At 54.8% G+C, this 17,590-nt stretch overlaps 1 protein-coding gene across 1 annotated transcript; it reads left to right on the top strand.

Annotated features, from left to right (window-relative positions):
- Positions 1 to 6,573: 6,573 nt before the first annotated feature.
- Positions 6,574 to 17,589, top strand: LOC137855357 (maestro heat-like repeat-containing protein family member 2B). The gene is made up of 27 exons (XM_068679818.1): positions 6,574 to 6,586; positions 8,327 to 8,451; positions 8,786 to 8,908; positions 9,507 to 9,672; positions 9,893 to 9,991; positions 10,321 to 10,472; positions 10,750 to 10,893; positions 11,247 to 11,339; positions 11,622 to 11,691; positions 11,785 to 11,898; positions 11,985 to 12,058; positions 12,328 to 12,447; positions 12,589 to 12,696; positions 12,889 to 13,051; positions 13,174 to 13,356; positions 13,743 to 13,795; positions 14,006 to 14,509; positions 14,649 to 14,771; positions 14,877 to 15,032; positions 15,271 to 15,393; positions 15,700 to 15,779; positions 15,976 to 16,114; positions 16,199 to 16,291; positions 16,628 to 16,732; positions 16,936 to 17,059; positions 17,421 to 17,533; positions 17,584 to 17,589. Exons 1-27 carry the CDS (start codon positions 6,574 to 6,576, stop codon positions 17,587 to 17,589), a joined length of 3,366 nt encoding a protein of 1,121 aa, XP_068535919.1.
- The last annotated feature ends 1 nt before the right edge of the window (position 17,590 follows it).

The raw sequence follows: 17,590 nt of genomic DNA, 5'->3' as shown, positions 1-17,590 counted from the left end.
GGAGCAGGCTGTCCCCCTGCAGCCCATGGGTCCCCCATGGAGCAGATCTCCACGCTGCAGCCCCCCCGTGGGTGGAGGAGCCCCCGGTGGAGCAGGTGGATGTGGCCTGGAGGAGGCTGCGGCCCATGGAGAGCCCCCGCAGGAACAGGCCCCGGGCCGGAGCTGCAGCCCGTGGAGAGAAGCCCCCACAAGAGCAGGGGGCATGGGGGGAGCTGCTGCCCACCCGTGGGGGACCCGTGCTGGAGCAGGATGGACCCCGTGGGACAGAGCCGTGTGGGAGCAGTGCTTGAAGAGCTGCTGCCTGTGGGCAGCCCCCGCAGGCTCAGTTCAAGAAGGACGGCATCCATGGGAGGGTCCCTACAGGGAGCAGGGGCAGGGAGGGACCCTGAGGGAGCGGTGGAGACCAAGCGTCAGGGACTGATCGCAGCCCCCATTCCCCAATCCCCTGCACTGCTTGGGGGGAGGACGTAAGAGATGGTGGGTGGATGGAAGGTGTTTTTAGTGTACTCTAATTTCTCACTGCTCTAGTCTGCTAGTGATAGGCACAAAATTATATTGATCTCGCTACACTGAGTCTATTTTGCCTGTGATGATAATGGTTGAGTGTTTTCCCTTTCCTTATCTCAACTCTTGAGCCCTTTCCATCATATTTTCTCCCTTTTTTCCTGTCAGGAAGGGGAGTGAGAAAGTTGTTCTGGTGAAATTCAGCTGTAGCAGGGCAAAACTACCACAGATCTATGAGGAGCAGCTGAGGTCCCTTGGTTTATTCATCCTGGAGAAGAGGAGAATGATGGGAGGCCTCATAGCAGCCTGCAGCTTCTTCTTGAGGCAAAGAGAGGGGCAGATGCTAAACTTTGCTCTCTGGGGACACTGACAGGAAACAAGTGAATAGAGCAGGGAGCTGGGACAGGCAATGCCTTAGGTCTATCTGGTGTTCCAGCAGATCATAGCTGTGCACTGGCCAAAATGCAGAGTAGGATCCCATTAGGACCCACTCACCATTCCAGATGCAAGCCCTACCCTTGGCACCTATCATGGCCACTGCCATTAATTATATGATTAGTAATTAATAATAATAATAATAATAGTAATTAAATGATTAGTAATTAATCAAAGATGTAGGATGCAGAACACTTTCAAAATATTATTTGTTAATTCTGTAGCGATTCATTCTGTAATTTGAAAGCTTCGAAAAAAACCCTAAAACAATCTTCACTCTAGATACTTGTGAGACTGTAAGACCCTTTGGTGAGAAGCAGCATAGGACATCTATTCACAAAACAAATTACTGCTGCAGACGCTAAACAGAGCAGATGTGCATACGTGCACAATGCTTATATGTTAGTCTTTTCTTATCATCATAAAAGCCACAGTCCATGGAGAATGTTTATGGGCAGTCACTAGCACTAAAATGACAGCAGAGCAAGTTCCTGCTTGCTATTTGAGCAGCTGTATTCCCTGAGTTGTTTCCTGCATCCACCTCACCTGGCTAATAAATTAGTATGTGTGTAACTCCAGTACCCATAGCTATTTAAAAGTTTTCTGCTCATCCACAAATGGCTGACAATGTATTTTTGGTCATGCTAGGATGAATTACAATAATTTAGTGCTTTAAAACAGAGGCAGAGCTTTTAAGGCAGTGTAAGATTATTGTACCAAGTCTGGACTTGTAGAGGTCACAGAGAAAACGAAACAAAAACTGCACTTCATCCGGATATAAGATGTTGGCAGGAAAAATTTCCTTAGTACTAGCAACAATAGCTCAATACATTATAGGCCCAAATCCACTTATCTTTAATAGTGACCTAAACTTCTCAGAAGAGAAAAGGAAGGGGAATGACAAAATGAAAGGAAGAGGAAAATCCCCCTCTTAAAGATAGATACTGTGATATGTCCCTGCCTAGGATATCTGTAGTCTGTTCTCTGGAACTGCTGCTGTCAGTACAGTCAGTAGGCCTGCAGGTCCCTATCATGCACAGTCCCACACAGTCAACAGCCAAGTCTGGATGTAAACAATTCTGTATGATTCTGTGATAGTGTGGGAAAATGGTGGATTCAAGTTAATCAACAAAAAAGAATATAAGCAAACCAGAAAACTTTATGCGAATATATCAGCAGTTAAAAATCACTATAAAACAGTCTAGAGAACATTTAAGGTATACACCAATAAAAAATATTCTCAGTGAGACTATGGAAAGCTGAAGTTAGTGGTAAGTATATGTTTAAAAAAAAGCTTCACCAAAGGAAACGTAAGTAATCACAGAACTGAAGGAGTTGGAAGGGACCTCGAAAGATCATTGGGTCCAACCCCCCTGCCAAAGCAGATTCCTTAGAGCAGGCTGCCCAGGTAGGCATCCAGGCAGGCCTTAAATGTCTCCAGAGAAGGAGACTCCACAACCTCCCTGGGCAGCCTGTTCCAGTGCTTCATCACCCTCACCAGGAAGAAGTTTCACACATTGGTGCAGAACTTCCTGTGCTCCATTTTGTGTATTCTCCATGTTCTGTATTCTCATGCAGAATACTTCAGAACTGTGCTGGGTGCATAAAAATAAAGAAGCTGAAGAATCACAATACAAAGTATTGTTTATTCATAAAAAGTAGTTTATTTTACCTGCCAACTATAACAATTACATGTGCTGATATTCATGTATAAACTGTCAGTGCAGATTCTCGGACTCTATGATAACCCATATTTCTTATTAAATGATATTGAATTTCTTAACTCATTTGCCTGTGTCTGTTTTTTAAGGTCTAAGCATTAACTACATTTAATCCTCTGGAAGGAAAGAAAAAAGCCATTTATTGTTTTGGTGTAGAAAATGAAGAATAGTTAATGTTCACAGTTTAAACATCCATCACAATTACATGTCCTGAAAAACTAGACAGAGTACTTGAATTGAAAGCAATTATGCACATACTTGTCTATATTGCACCATGCTGATCAGAAAACCCTGTTCCTGCAATAAATTCTTATTGCCTTGTTGCAAACTGTCCTGGTTTCAGTTAGGACAGAGTTAATTTTCCTCCTAGTAGCTGGTAGGGTGCTATGTTCTGGATTAGGACGTTGTGTTGATAACACACTGATGTTGCAGAGCAGTGCTTACACCAAGCCAAGAACTTCTCAGCTTCTCACTCTGTCCTGCCAGCAGGCAGGCTGGGGGTGCAGCAAGAGCTGGGAGGGGACAGACCTGGGACAGGTCTGACCCGAACTGGCCAAAGAGTTATTCCATACCCTCTGACATTGTGCTAAACAACATATAGGGGTGGCTAGCCGGGATGGGGGCCCGGCATCAGCTAGGCATCAGTCAGTGGGTGGTGAGCAATTTCATTGTGCATCACTTGTTTTGTACACATGGTTACTAGTAGTACTATTGTTATTCTGTCTTAATAAACTGTCTCTATCTCAACTCACAGGCTTCGCTTTCCTGTTTCTCTCACCCATCCCAGAGAGGGAGGAGGGGAAGAGTGAGCGATTGGCTGTGTGATGCTTAGCTGCTGGTTGGGTTAAACCACAACACTGGAATAGATTAAAGCCTCAAGTCAATAAAGATACCTGCCTTCAGCTCCTCCCACTCTCCCTGCCACTCAGAACTATCCTGCCTCAGGACAGTTCTCTGGATGACACTCTTAAGTAGTTGCTTAACCTTAGACAAATCCTGAAGTGCATTCAGGAGACATAACAATAAGAACATGCTGGTCTGAACATCCCAAGGATAGTCCAAGTTTTGGAAAGCTACCATAGCTCTCCTGGTGGAGAAGAAAGGGAGAGTGAACAAGGGGGAAAACACATCTTCCCCTGACCTTACCTCAGAAACTACATGTATTAACATCTACGCCTTTCATGCTTTTCCTTCAGCGAGCCAGTCTACGGAGGGGTCGGGGGAGATATCCAACAATAATTTCTTTCTCTCAACGTATCTCCTTGAAACTAAAATCCCTAGTAATTTAAAGGCTTTTGACTTGCATATTATGAAAGCAGCACTTCTTTTATGAACAGCAAATTCTCACAACTTCTACTTAGTGAAAGTTACGATAATGCCACCAGTATATATCCCAATCTGTTTCTACTTACCACAAGGCAAAATTTGAACTCATATTAAGGCACCTTTTCCACATTGTGTGTTGTTGAATCTTAACAAAGAGTTAAGAACATTCTTCAAAGTCAGGCTTACCTGTATGCGCTTGAGCTTCTGGGGTTTGATTTTCTGCTGTTTTTTTTTTTTTTTTTTTTTTTTTTTTTTTTAAAGGGCTGGAAAGCAAGCTTAGAATCCAAGTAAGCAATTCCACTGAAAACAAGACAAGGTGAAGGAAGAACTCAAACTCCTCAACATTAAACAACTGAGGAACTGAGTAACAATTACCTGCCAGCTTCTGAACTTGAGTCACTGCCAAGCTACTTCCTAGTGAAGTAGAACCACCAGGGTTTTACTGTACTGAGAAGGCACCAACAATGTAACTAGCTCATAGAGTCTCTATTTCACAGAGACGGTAGAAAACATTAAGAAAAAGCAGCCCACTGGGCAACTCTGCACCCCAGTCCATCATTGGATGTTTCTACTGACCACAACGCAAATTCTGCATTCACATTAATGTACCTTTTTCACACAGCCTGTTTTTCAATCTTCCAAATACTTAAGAACATTCTTCTAAGTCAGGCTTACCTGTGTGCACTTGGGTTTAGGAGGCCTTTCTTTTCCCCCCCCAGTGCTTTGAATGGAGCCTAGAACCCACATAAGGAATTTCACGGAAAACAGACAAGGTGAAGGAAGTACTCAAACTCCTCAACAGTAACAACCACAGAACCCAGGAACACTTACCTGTAGTCTTCTGAACTCGAGTCACTTCCAAAGCGCTTCGCTGTGAAATAGTGCCACCAGCGTTTTACTGAAGAAGGCACCACCAATGTAACTGGCTCACAGAGTCTCTAAAACTCTTTCACAGAGAGGGCAGAAAACATGAAGGAAAAGCAGCCTACTGGGGAATGCTGAGCCCAATTCACCACAAGAGAAAAACACCCTAGGCAACCCAAGCCTCAGTCTCTCCTGGGGGAGGCAATTCCCCCCCCACACCTCCTCAGGCTTCCTATATAGCAAAGGTAAAATGACCCACACCTGGCCGGTTTCACTTAACAAGGGTGAAACTGTGAGGAATGTTTTAACAATTCGTGTCCATAAAGAACAATTCTGTTTGAATCCTGTCTGCCGCTGGGCCCTGCACTGGCAATTTAATTCTTGAACCACAGATGCAGTGTGTCCCAGTCTCCCCCTCATTCTAGTCAATTTATCACGTCTTCAGAAAACACTCCTTTAATTTATGAACATGTTTGCTTTTGTTATTCCGGACTTCTGTTTCTAACAGTTACAGCCTTTTTTCCTGTCTTCTTCAAGATTAACTTAACACTGCTATAGATGTGTCTGTGAATGGGTGGGGAAGAATGTTTTAATTACTCGTGAAGCGTCAAATAAGAAAGCTGTTTGTGTTTGATGTCTGGGAGTTTCAGAACAACTGATAACAACTAGTGACTGTTATGGGATACTATGCGGATCTCTGGTATCTGGCTAGGAGGCCAAGAGATTAAGAGGAAGGAAAAAGAAGCTGAAGGACAGTTGGGAGACAAGACTTGCAGAAAGTGTTCTATAAACTTGGAATTGTGCCGAGTGAGTACAAAGGTGGGAGGAAGACTACGAGCCTTCAGCATGAAAGACTCCTAGAGACCCCCAGAGGAGACTGATGCGCATGCTCCAGTAGGAGGGACTGGACCCCGGAAGCTAATTATAATAATCTATTTTTTTTTAGAAGTAGTAATGAATATGTATTAGTCTAGGTGCATAAAAATCAGCTGCTTGATGCAACTGGTGTGTGTCCTGGTGGAGCGGAGACTCCCGGTGCACCCAGCACTGTTTGCTTACCTCTATTCCTTTATATTCTTCTAATAAATCCTATTTTTTATTTAATCCTAATTTGAATCCTGAGTCATTTATAACAAGTGGAAGGCTCTTGATGTATTTGTCAGAACCACCTTCTGGATAATTATTAGAAACAGGTGTAAAGAGTTCATCTTCCACAGACAGGCTGATGTTGTTCCAAAAAGTTAATACAAACAGACACTCCTAAACAAACAAGTTCTGGAGATATCTCCTTTTCTTTGCCATATTGGTTTGTGGTTCCTTGCCAATGCTCAATATTTATCCATCCATCTTTGTTCTTATCCTGTAATAACAACAAGAAAAACATATCGTATCATTAAGCGTCTATCCAACAGCCATCAAAGACCAACTTTGTTAAGGTTCATACTTTCTGCCTCTCCCTTTGACTCGGAAAGCAATTATTATAAACCTATTATCATTCAGGAGAGGAGTTCCTGAATTGTTTACTTAATTTTATTATTTAAATAAGTGTAATAAATTTTAGTAAATCATTTTATTATTTAATTAAGGCATTCCTTCATTATTCAATTATTATTCGGTGGTGTATTTTCATGCTTTATGATAGGATAAGCAGGCAAAAAACCCGGGAACCGTATCTCTCTCCTGTTCCACAGCAGTGTTTTGATTGGGTTAAATAGCGGACACGATGAGAACACTAGGTAAGGTGATATTTATTTTTATTTTATTTTTGAATTAAAACGGAGCAGCACCTTCAGTATTGAATGCCAAACACTGGGGTTATTGTCCTGGCAAAGACATAAACCAGTCTCTCTTTATTTCTGTACGACACTGGTCAGAAAGTCCATCTTAGCTGAGGTCTGAACTAACTCCAATGGAACTAATCTATTGTTCTGGTTTAGCATACTATTGTGATATATGGAGTAATAATTCGTGTCAAGAAAATGATTGATATTAATAAAGAAGGGGGAGATGTGGGAGTGTGGCCATGGGGGTCAGCAAGCCCCGTGGTTGATGGTAACATCAGACTCTTATTGATGAGGCCCTCAGGAATGTGAAATAGCTTAGAGGGAACAAAGAAGGGTGATTCAGGAGATGCCATGCAGTCTCGGGTTCCTTCTTCTCCAGCCGTTAAGGCATGGAAGTTTCTGGGTGTTTGCTGTTGCTGTTATATGGGACCAAATTGAGGTCAAGGTGTGGGACTCTGCTACTAAAAACCACAAGGTTGTGGTGGGACTGCTCAGCACCTGGCGAGCAATCTCTGAGGCCTTAAAGAGCCCTGTGGGACCACAGTCAGAAACGTGTGGCTTGCCAGACAGTGAGGGAGCTGCGGGCTCCTTTACTGATCCTTCTGCTACGCCATGGGCCCCTCTGCTGTTACAGCCATCGAAGGCTTTTGCTGTTACACCCCCTGCTGACCTGGACGTGCCTTTTGACCCAGGCCTATTGGCCTTGAAAAGGAGATGGATATGCTTTTCTTCGATCTGGGAAGAACGACGGGATACAGAAGGCCTGAAGACCGAGTTGCTTGACAACTTAAAGCCAGAGATATTGTTCAAAAGGAATGGGAAATGGAGACTTGTATGTAATCAAGAAAAGGAATGGAAGATGGAGACTGTTAAGGCATGGGACTTCAAGGATTCTTTGTTACCTTTCCTGGTTGTGCGTATGTAGAGGCATACTCGGGTTTAGGATGTAAAGCAATGTGCTGTATATTTAGAAAATTGATGTTTGTGTGTGTGTGTTGGTGGAGCGTAGACTCCCCGCACACCCAGCGCTGTTTACTTGCCTTTTATAACTTTTATAGCTTTTCTACCTTTTAGAAATATTTGTTTTATAAACATTCCAAAATTCAGATTGAGTTGAGACCTCATTTATAACACTTTGGGGACTCAGGAGTTGGCCTCAGCGATCCTCGTGGGTCCCTTCCAGCTCAGGACGTTCTGTGATTCTATGAGCCCAGGGGAGAAGTGGTGAAAGGTGACAACCAGACCAAGATACGGTAGGTTTGCCAGGATGGATTTCAGTGCCGAAGTTTCCTCCTCAAGTCTCCTTCAGCCATGAGCTAGGGACAGCCCTCTGTGTGGTAACAGGCCCTGGTGCTGAGGTCACAGTGTATCCCCCCTACATCCCTCTGCCGTGCGTGCCAGCTGTGGCCCAGTTGCTTGTGGGGCCGGTAGGAGGAGGACCCAGAGAGAGCGTTGTGTCTATCTGGGGACATCCTGCTGCGATGGAGAGGCTGAGAGCCCTTAGCGGTGAGGGGCAGCGGGAGGGAGGTTGGGGGCTGAAGCAGGACCCTTCCCAGCAGAGCAGGCTGCTCGGGGCTGCGTCTCCTGCGGAGATTTCTCTCCCAGCTGGCCAAGATCCTCGTCCCTACCAGCTCCAGCCCCCTGCGGCCAGCAGCACCGATGCTACCTGCTCCGTTCTTTCCTTCCTTCCAGGTGTGGGCCGCTGGCCCAGACGGAGCCGTCGCCAGGGCAGAGGCAGGGTGCCAGGGCCTGTCCCTGAAGCGGCCCCGACCTCTGGCACTGTTGCGACTTTGCTAGAGCGCCTGCAAGACGAGGAGGTGAGCTGGGGGCTCCCCACCATGATGCAGCGGGGGGAGCAGGGGGAGCCTGTGCCTGGCGGCACCTCTGCCCTCCTGGTTTTCTCGTCCAGAAGCCCCGGCATAGGGCAGTGCCCAGCCTGGAGCTTCTCAAGGAGCAGTCATTTGCCCGGGCCCCATCCCAAGGTCCCCTGGCTGCCCAAGCCCAGAGGCCAGGGGCTTTGTGTCCCTATTGCAGCTTCCCAGCCCCAGCAGCACATCCCTAGGCTCTGCAGAGCGAGGGCGGGCAGCTGGCGGCGCGCTGGCAAGAGGAGCAAAGCAAGTGCAACTGATCCCTATGGTGCTCTGTCCCCAGGGCGACAGAACGCAGACTTACTGCGAGCTGGAGGCCGTCTTGTGGGGAGCTGACAGCTGCCTGCAGTGCGGTGTCGTCAACCGGCTGCTAGCAGAGGTGTCCTGGGACCTGACAGCTGACCAGGTGAGACGGTGCTCTTGGAAGGCAAGGGGAGCAGCCTGCCAGGCATTTATTGGAGGGCAATGCAGAGAACACAGACAGGTTTTGCTGGCCTTGGGGCCCCACAGAGGCTCCCCAGTGGCCCTGACCTCGATCAAGCAGCTGGGGAGAAGCCTGCAGGGCTAGGCGGGGAGCAACAGCTGGGGAGCTGCTCGCCTTCCTTCTCCAGGGGAGCAGAGGTGGCAGCCGCCCAGCCCCAGGCACAGCTGTCCCCAAGGGGTGTTGTGGGGGAGTAGGGGCCATCTCCCCAGTGCCTCCAGCACGCAAAGCCCATTCGAGCTGAAGCCCCGTAGCCGGGGCTGGCTGCCTCACAGATCAGGGGATCGCAGGATGGCTGAGGCTGGCAGGGCCCTCTGGGGCCACCTGCTCCAAGCCCTGCTCCAGCAGGGCCACCCAGAGCAGGCTGCCCAAGACCGCGTCCAGGCGGCTTCTGAAGATCTCCAAGGAGGAGCCCCCACAGTGTCTCTGTGCCAGTGCTCCGGCACCTGCAGCTGTTCAGCCCGTCCAAGTGCCTCACGCAGCCTGTCTCCCGGGGGGCAATTCACCTGAGCCTCTTTTGCAGGGCGTGACGGAAGACACGAAGGTGGCTGCCAGTGACGTCCTGGTGGCTCTGGCCCGCTCCCACTTCAGCTTCGTGCTAGCCGAGCTCCTGGCCCAGCTGAATGCCCCAGGGCAGATCTCCAAGGAGTTCGTGCTCATCACTGTGGGCAAACTCCTCAGCACCAACGGTACGGTCCAGCACCGCCATCCTCCCTCCCTCCCTTCTCCCCTCCCCTCCCCTCCCCGCCCGCTTTGGGCCAGGCTGGGAGAGCTGGGATAGAAAGGGATCCTTCCCCTCTCCACGCAAGCCGTGCTGAGCTGGGGGGCACCGTGGCTGCAGCGCCTCCTCCCTCGCTGCCAGTGCCGGCTGGGGGCTCTGACCGTGGCCACTCTCCGTTCTCTTCGCAGCCCTGCAGTGCATCCCCTTCATGCGCGTGGTGCTGTTGGGGCTGCGCACCGTGCTGGGCCAGTTAGGGAGCGGCCGGATCCTGCGTGCTGCCTGCGGTGGTGAGTAGACCCCGGGGAGGGGCAGGGGCAGGGGCAGGGGCAGGGCAGCCCCTGGCACCTCGCTCTGGTCTCAGAGCGGGCATGGCGGGCCTGAGCCCACGCTGCTGCCAGCCCTGGGCCATCCCAAAGCGTTGGGGGCGCCTGGAAAGGGTGGCTGAAGGTTTCTGTGGGCTGGAGGTGAAGGTGCCCGGGAACTCCTGGGTCCCCTTCCTGGGCTTTCCTACCGGGTTCATGTGCCCTGATGGGCAAAAATGGGGCTTCCAGCAGGCTGGCGGGGGGTGCCGCTCCCTTCCCTGCTCCAGGCTCCTTTTTCTCTTCTCTTGGTGCAGCTCTGGAGCAGTGGGCCAAAGTGGTCAACGTTTACATCTGCACCTGGAAAGGATGCTCCTTGCCTGCTACGCAGAAGGAGCAGCTCTACGAAAGCCTTTCCCAGGTGTTGTGCTCTGTGGCAAGCACCTTGCTGGACTGCCAGGAGGAAGAGGTGAGAAGTGCTGCTTTCCCAGCTGGGGACGGCAGCAGGGATGTCCCCTGTGCCTGTGCCTCTGTCTGTGCCCAGCGGGCTGGCTGCAGAAGGCCCCAGCCTGGCTCTGTGCCTGGGGCTGGGGGCTCCCTGCGGGGAAGCAGCTGAAGCCCAGGGCATTTGGGCAGGCAGGGCGGGGGGGTGAGGGGTGGGGAAAACCTCTCTGCCCTGCCCTTCTGCTCTGTGGGCAGGGCAGACCTTCAGCCTTTGACGCTGGGCCTCCCCGCTTCCTCTCCAGGACAAGCAAGCTGTCATCGGGGCCATGACTCCCTTGATGCGTGTCCTCCTGCACAAGGAGGAGCACCGGGAGCATGTCTGGGAGCAGCTCCTCTGGCTCCTGCACCACTACCGGACTGTCCAAGACACCTCCAGGGTGACCAAGGTGAGTTGTGGTGCAGGGCCTGGCACGGCCATGGGGTCTGTGCAAGTGGCACGAGGGCTCAGGGATCTGTGGCATGCAGGGAGGAGCCAGGGAGCTCCCCTTAGAGAAACGTGCAACAGGGAGGTCCGTGGAGATGCGAGGCTCCCTCGGCTCTTCAGGCAAGGGAAGAGCAAGCGTGATGGGGCCAGGAGGGAGCCAAGAGGCAGTGGGGCCCACCTCTGGGAGATGGGAGGCTTTGCCCCCACCTCCCTGGGGGCTGTTTGCACGGGGAGCTGTGTTGCTGTGACAGTTGCTCCATTCGCAAGTGGCTTGACATGGCTTCGGCCCTTTCTTCCTCTCCTGTTCTCTTGCAGAGCCTCCTTTCTTTCCTGGAGGCCCTGGAGCAAGCTCAGATCCCCGTCCCCAAGGGCAAGTGTCTTGCCATCAGCAGTGTCGTGTACAGCAAGGTAAGGGGAGCCTGCAGCCACACAGCCACAGCAATTCCCTCTTGGCCGAGTCTCGGGAGGACTCCAGAGCCCCGAGTCTTTGAATGCTGCTCAGCCTTGGCTGCTGGGTGCTCCAGACCTGTGCGTGTGTCCCTGGGGACGCTGTGGGGTGGGCTGGGTTTTGGCTGGGGGTCCTCTTGCCACCAGTGCCCAGGGAGATGAGAGCTGGCAGCGCCGTTTCTTTTCGGGCCCTCTCAATGCTGCAGGGACTTGCTCCACCATGTTCCCACCTTGTTCCCACAGCTCACTGCCGACACCACAGAGCACAGCCAGGAGCAGAAGGCAGAGCTGAGCCAGTGCATCCTGCTGCAAGGTAAGGAGAGGAGCTGTGGCGATGCCCCGTGGTGTCCCGGCAGCTCTCTCCCAAAGCTGCTTGCTAATGCAGGATGGGATTTCCTCCCCACAGCTCGGATCTGCCCAGAGGAGACGATCCTGTTCCTGGAGTCCCAGCTGGGCCACGAGAGGGAGGCCGTGCGCGTGGCAGCCCTGGGTCTGCTCGGTGCTCTGGCACGCTGTGACGGTCAGTACTGCGGGGTCAGGGCTTGGAGGGCTCTCTTCCGCCCTCTGGGCTGTGCCTCCACGCATGCCTCACTGGATCTCTTGCAGAGCCCGCGATTGCAGAGAAGCTGCCCCAGGTGGTGGAGGCTGTCAAGCGTGTGTGCAGGGACCCCAGCATCCGGGTGAGCTGCTTTGGGAAGGGACTGTGCCGTCGGGGTCGGGTTCGGGGTCGGGGTCGGGGTCGGGGTCGGGGCCGGGGTGGGAGAGAAACCTTTTCCCTCAGGGCAGAGGCAGAGCCTGGCAAGGCTGGACTAGAAGGGCTCGGACCTAGCCAGCCATTTCCCCGCTCCTTCGTGTTTAGTGGAGGGAGGGCTGACGGCCAGAGGTGATGCCGCTGCCAGCATGGGCAGGTCCCCGTGTCCCTATGCTAAGCACACTTGACCCCTGGCAGGTGAGGAGGGCAGTTCTGCACTTCATCAGGGAGCTGCTCAGTGCCAATGCCCAGAGCTGCTCAGCGTGGGACGTTGTGGGCTACATCTTCAGCGAGTTCAGCCAGAGCTCGAGCAGAAGGGTAAGGACAGCATGCAACATCTTCCCTGGGGAGATGTGCTGCCAGGAGGCTGGCATGGGAGCCTGCTGGGGCCACGCCTGAGCCTTCTGGGGCAGGAACTGAGAGCAAGCGGGGCGGGGGGTTCCCAATGTTGTCTTGCAGGCTGCGGGACTCCTGTCTGCCCAGGAAGCCCAGGAAGAAGGAGGTCTCCAAGGGCTGTGCATGGACGTCCTGGGGTCCCTGGACATCTCTGTGAGAGGGATGGCCAAAGTAAGTCCTCCTCTGTCCTGCTGCTGCTGCTGCTCCTCTCCTCTCTTCAGGCCATTTGTTCCTAGCCCCCTTTGCACACCTGAAAGCTCCCCCCCAGCATGCTCGGAAGCGCTCAGGGAGATGCACACCATCCTCCCCATCTCTGAGCTGAGGCAGAAATGCTGACGGGCTGAATTGTCTCATTGCCTACAGCTCCTGTGGCCGAGGCTGCTGATCTATGTGATGCCAGCCAAGTACACGGGCATGCTGATCCCCCTCTCGCGCTGTCTGCGCGCCCTGGCTGAGAGCAATGAGCTGACAGCAGGGCATGAGCATCACGAACTGGATCCCGATGTCCTCAACGCCCGGTTGCAAGGTAGGAGTAGCAACTCCCCCAGGGAGCTCTGCTGACCTCGGGGTCTGCGTCCTGCAGGGACGGCAGCGTGGCAGGGCACGGTGTGGCTCGGCATCTCACCCAGCATTTCTTTCTCCCCGCAGAGACGACGCTGACTCCGCACAACTTGCTGGCTCGCCTGCTGGTGGTGGCGGGGTCTCCTTTTGCGGGCAGCGAACTCCAAGCTGCTGCCTTGCTGCTGATGCAGAGCCTCCACAGCAGGATCCACGCAGCTGTGGGGGCCACGTGGAACACCGAGATTCCCCTGCTGCTGCAGTACCTCCAAGGTAAAGTGCTGCTGGCGAGGGGGAGAGGGAGGGAGGGCATGGCAAGTCAGCTTCCCAGCATGGCTAAGGGGAATCCCCGCCTGGTGCCCAGAGCTTGTTCTGCTGCCGTTTCGTTTCCCTGCCCGGGAGCCAGCACTGAAGCTGGGGGGAGCGGTCCCACAGCGATCCATTCGTCGCGGCACATGGATGGGGCCCTTCCCGTCCCCTTGGACAGCGTGCTGGTCCTGGTGGCACCTCCATGGCCCTGCTGGGGCGGTGCTTGTGGGGAGGGACGGACGGCTGCCTCTGGAGCGGGTGCAGCCACCAGCTTCCCTGGGCCAGGCCAGCTTTGCAGCAGCTCTTCTTCTGTGGCTTGGTCCCAAGCGAGGTTTTTGTCTTCTTTCTAGGAGGAAAAGGGAACATCCCAGACGCTGCCGAGTGGGAGCGCCGTCTGCTTCAGGTACTGCAGCCCTGGGAGGCGTAGCATATAGAGGTGGCAGGGGTGTTTCCCAGGCACCCCACTCCTCCTCCTAGAGGAGTCTCTCCCTTCTCCCACGGGCCACAGCTCTCGTGGAAGGCCACTCTGGCGTGGCCGTGTGCCTTGGCACTGCCTCTTCCTGCTTGTCAAAGGCCAAGAAGCATTCGCTTCCTCTCCTGTTCTCTCCTGCAGTTCCTGAGGGCATCCCTGGAAACCATCGGGGACGACGCCTGGATCAAGCGCCTGAGCTGTGCGCTGAGCCAGCGGCTGGACAGCTCTGCCAGCAGCTCTGGGGAGAAGGTCGGTTCCCTGCCCGGCTCTCCCCTGGCAGCGCAGCCACGGGGCCCCCGCCCACGTGCGGGGCTGGGGCTGGGGCTGCAGGCGGTGCTCTGCCCACGAGGGCTGTCTGCGCTGCTTCCCCGGCCCTTGCCCCCCGCGGCCTTTCCCTCCTCTCGTGCTGAGCGGGGCTGGCGAAAGCCCATCCCTGCGTCCGGGCTCGGCTGCTCCCCGTGCGCTGGCCCCGTTGCAGCACGCCAGGCTGTTGCTGCATCTCGGGCTCGGCTTGTTCCCTTGCAGGCTTTCCTGTACAAGGCTCTTGGGACGACGCTGGCAGCTTGTCAGGAACTGCCACACGTCCAAGAGAACCTGCTGCAGCATCTGACGAGAGCACAACCGGAGGAGCCATCTGAGGCCCAGGTGAGCTTCCCTGCTCTGTCCCTGGGGGAAGGGGCTTCTCCCGGCCCTGCTCCAGGCTCCTCATCGCTGCCCGCCACTGTGGCTGGCCATGACTGAACGGCTGGGCCCGTGCCAACTGTCCCTCGGTCTCTTGTTGCAGGGAATCATTTCTCTCGTCTGCCAAGCCGCCGACAGCCACTTCGGCCTGGTCTTGGAGACTTTAACAACATTTGCTGCCACCTCGTGCAGTGGCCGGGGCTTGAGGCTTTCCAGACGCAGGAAGGTGAGGTGTTTGGGGTTTCCCTCCCTGGCTGTCTTCCACCTGCTCTTCATCGTGGGCTGTGGGGGGCCATGGAGCGGACGTCTCACAGCATCTCTTGCAACGCAGACGCCCCAGGCCAGCAGGAGAGCTGAGGCCACTTGCAGTGCTGTCATGCTCGCCCACAGCAGCATGGCACTGCGTGCCTCCAAGGAACAACTGCTCGCCCACGTGGAGGCAGACATCGCGGGCAACATCCTGCTGCTCTCCATCTCCAGCAGCCAGGTGAGAGCTCGGGGCGTGCAGGGGCAGGGCTGCTGGGTGCAATCCCAGCTCCAAGCCCTCCGTGCTAGGGCATCCTGAGCCGGGCCGTCTCTTTCCAAAGGTCCCCCGAGGAACGGTTTGTCCCAGCAGGAAGATGCAAGCCCTTCCCCTAGATTTCCCCCGCGTGCACATATTCCTCTCGCAGCCCGTGGCCCTTCCTCCAGTTCCAAGGGTTTTCTTCTTCTCTCTTGGGCCCCAGAACTTGCAGACCAATCTTGCTGTGGTGCAGAGCATCCTTGAGGTCGGCTGTGCCATCCAAGCTGTGGGGAACTTGGGCAGCTTCCATCCTGTCCTGAAGCACAAGCTGCTGCTGATCCTGCAGGTGAGTGCCCAGAGCCAGGGCTGTCTTGCAGGGGAGTTTGGGGCCATGCCAGGAGGCAGGAATGTCTCTCTCAGCCACGTGGGAGCTCCTGAGCTCCTCGAGCCGTGTCCCCAGCTGGTGGGGGGGCCCTTGGGTGCTGGCAGGCAGTGGCCATGGCTGGGCAGCCGCTGGGGAGCTGCTCCATCCTGCAGCGCCCCTGTGGGAGCTGTGGGAGCTGCAGCCAGTGTCTGGCAGGAGTGCCCGTCCCCGGGCAGGGTGCGAGAGCTCTCCTGTGCCCAATGCCCACTTGGCAACTTTCTCTTGCAGAACTTGATGAAGACGACTCTCTGGGAGTTCCCGGCAGCGTCCCTGCACCTGAAGGTGATTCTGGCCCTGGAGCAGTGGAGGTAAGAGCGAGGAGCTGCGGGGGCTGTGAGGCGGGATGACGTTCCTCCTGTCGGGGAGCTCCCAAAGAGCAGCACTCCCTGCCACAGCCTAGGCTGCTTGGATTTGGGGCTGTCGATGAGGACAAGCCCAGATGCCATGTGACCCTCTCTGGAGAGCGCTAGGAACTCCTCTTTTTTTTTTTTTCCCCCTTGCCAGCAAGCTGGAGATCTCGTTCAGCAGCAAGGAAATTTGCAGCCTGCTGTCTGACTGCTGCCGGGCCATCCTGCCACTTCCCTCAGCGGCTGAGCAGCTTGGGAAGATCAGGAACGCAGAGCAGGCAGTGCTGCAGCTCCAGGTAACTTGCTGTCCCTTCCCAGCACAAGCTGTGTGCTGGCAGCAGCCGTGATCCTGCATCTCCATCCCTCTCCTGCGCTTTCAGTCCCTGCACATGGCCACGAAGGCTCTGGGCCGGCTCATGGCAGTCCTGCTGAAGACAAAGCCAAGCCCTGTGGACTTTGTAGACATCGCCGAGGTGAGTATCCATGGGGTGCTGGGGCAAGCGTCCCTCCTGTCAGTAGTGGGGCCCCTGGGGAATTAGCAGAGGAGCAGGAACCTCCTGCTGCCATGCCAGGTGCCTGTGAGCTCGGGGAGGCCAAGAAGTGGGCCCTGCAGGGGGGGAAAGCCAAGAGGCAGCCCCTGGCTGGCTGGCTGCAGGGAAAAGCTCCTGGGTGGGAGCAGGTGCGTCTGAAGAGAGTGGGGCAGTGCCGCGGGGCAGGCCCTCAGGGCAAGTGCCAGGAAGGGAGGGAAATGGAGAGGGCTGGCGGGAAGGGAAAGATGCCCCTTGGCAGCCAGAGCTGCTCTGCCCCAGGTGCTGTGGTTCTGGCTCTCCTCGGGCAATCCGTGGGTGTGCAAGAGGGCCCTGCAGGTCTGCGCCCAGCTGCTGGAGGACTGCAGAGATGGAGTGGCTTTTCAGGTGAGGAAGGATGCCCAGCGTGTGCCCCCAGCTGCAAGGGGGCCTGGCAGGGCAGCTCTGCCCAGCTGTGCACGGGCTGTGGGGTCCCCCAGCGCCCAGCTCCCCTCTGCCCAGTCCTGGCCTGAGCAGCGCGCGACTGGGAGACGCAAGGGAGTGCTGGGGCCACCTGATGCCAGCCCTTGTCCTTCCTCTCGCCCCTGCAGACAAGAGGTGCCTACCTGCCGTTTGGCGCCTTGGCGGGATTGCTGGGGCCTCTGACCTGTGAGCCCACGAGCAGCTCCCGCCAGCTGGCCGCTGCCTGCCTCAGCTCCCTTCTCCACATCCAAGGTGAGTGTGAGTAGAGCAGGCGCCTGCCGGCCCTCTGCCCCGCCTGGCCCTAGCGGGATCCCCCGCGGGGGCTGGGCCCTGCTGCCAGGAGGGAAAGGAGAGGCACGGTGCTCGGCTGCTGTCCTGTCCCCAGCCTGTTCGTCCTCCACCTCCCCAGCCACCTGGGGAGGGATCCTGGCAGAGGGCCACCCAGTGCCACCTGCCAGCAGCGTTTCCTGCAGCCGGGGGCACTCAGAACCTGGCAAGGGCCATCCCGCTGCAGTGAGTTCAAGACTGACTCCCCTGGCCTTCAGCAAAGGCTGGAAAGGGAAGTTCAGTTGCCCTAAGTGGGACTCCCCTTTTCTCCCCGTGCTCGTTCCAGCCAAGGCCACGAACAGGCTGTTGCAGACAGGCGACCCTGCGAGCTTGTGTGAGGGGCTGAGTGCTCGCAGCGACACCTCTCAGCAGCTCCAGACCTCCATCCACATTGCAGAGGTAAGGAGTGCCCTCAAGCTTGCCTTATGTTCTGAAGAGCCGGAGCGGAGCCGTGAC

This window comes from Anas acuta, chromosome 1 (assembly GCF_963932015.1).
Source record: "Anas acuta chromosome 1, bAnaAcu1.1, whole genome shotgun sequence".
NCBI lineage: Eukaryota > Metazoa > Chordata > Aves > Anseriformes > Anatidae > Anas > Anas acuta.
This window is presented reverse-complemented; position numbering and strand designations above follow the sequence as displayed.

What these genes read in the sequence shown, in the direction of transcription:
- LOC137855357 (XM_068679818.1), top strand. An exon ending in GCCAGAGCTCGAGCAGAAGG is followed by an intron (nt 12,448 to 12,588) that starts GTAAGGACAGCA and finishes GTTGTCTTGCAG; the next exon opens with GCTGCGGGACTCCTGTCTGC. An exon ending in ACTTTGTAGACATCGCCGAG is followed by an intron (nt 16,292 to 16,627) that starts GTGAGTATCCAT and finishes GCTCTGCCCCAG; the next exon opens with GTGCTGTGGTTCTGGCTCTC.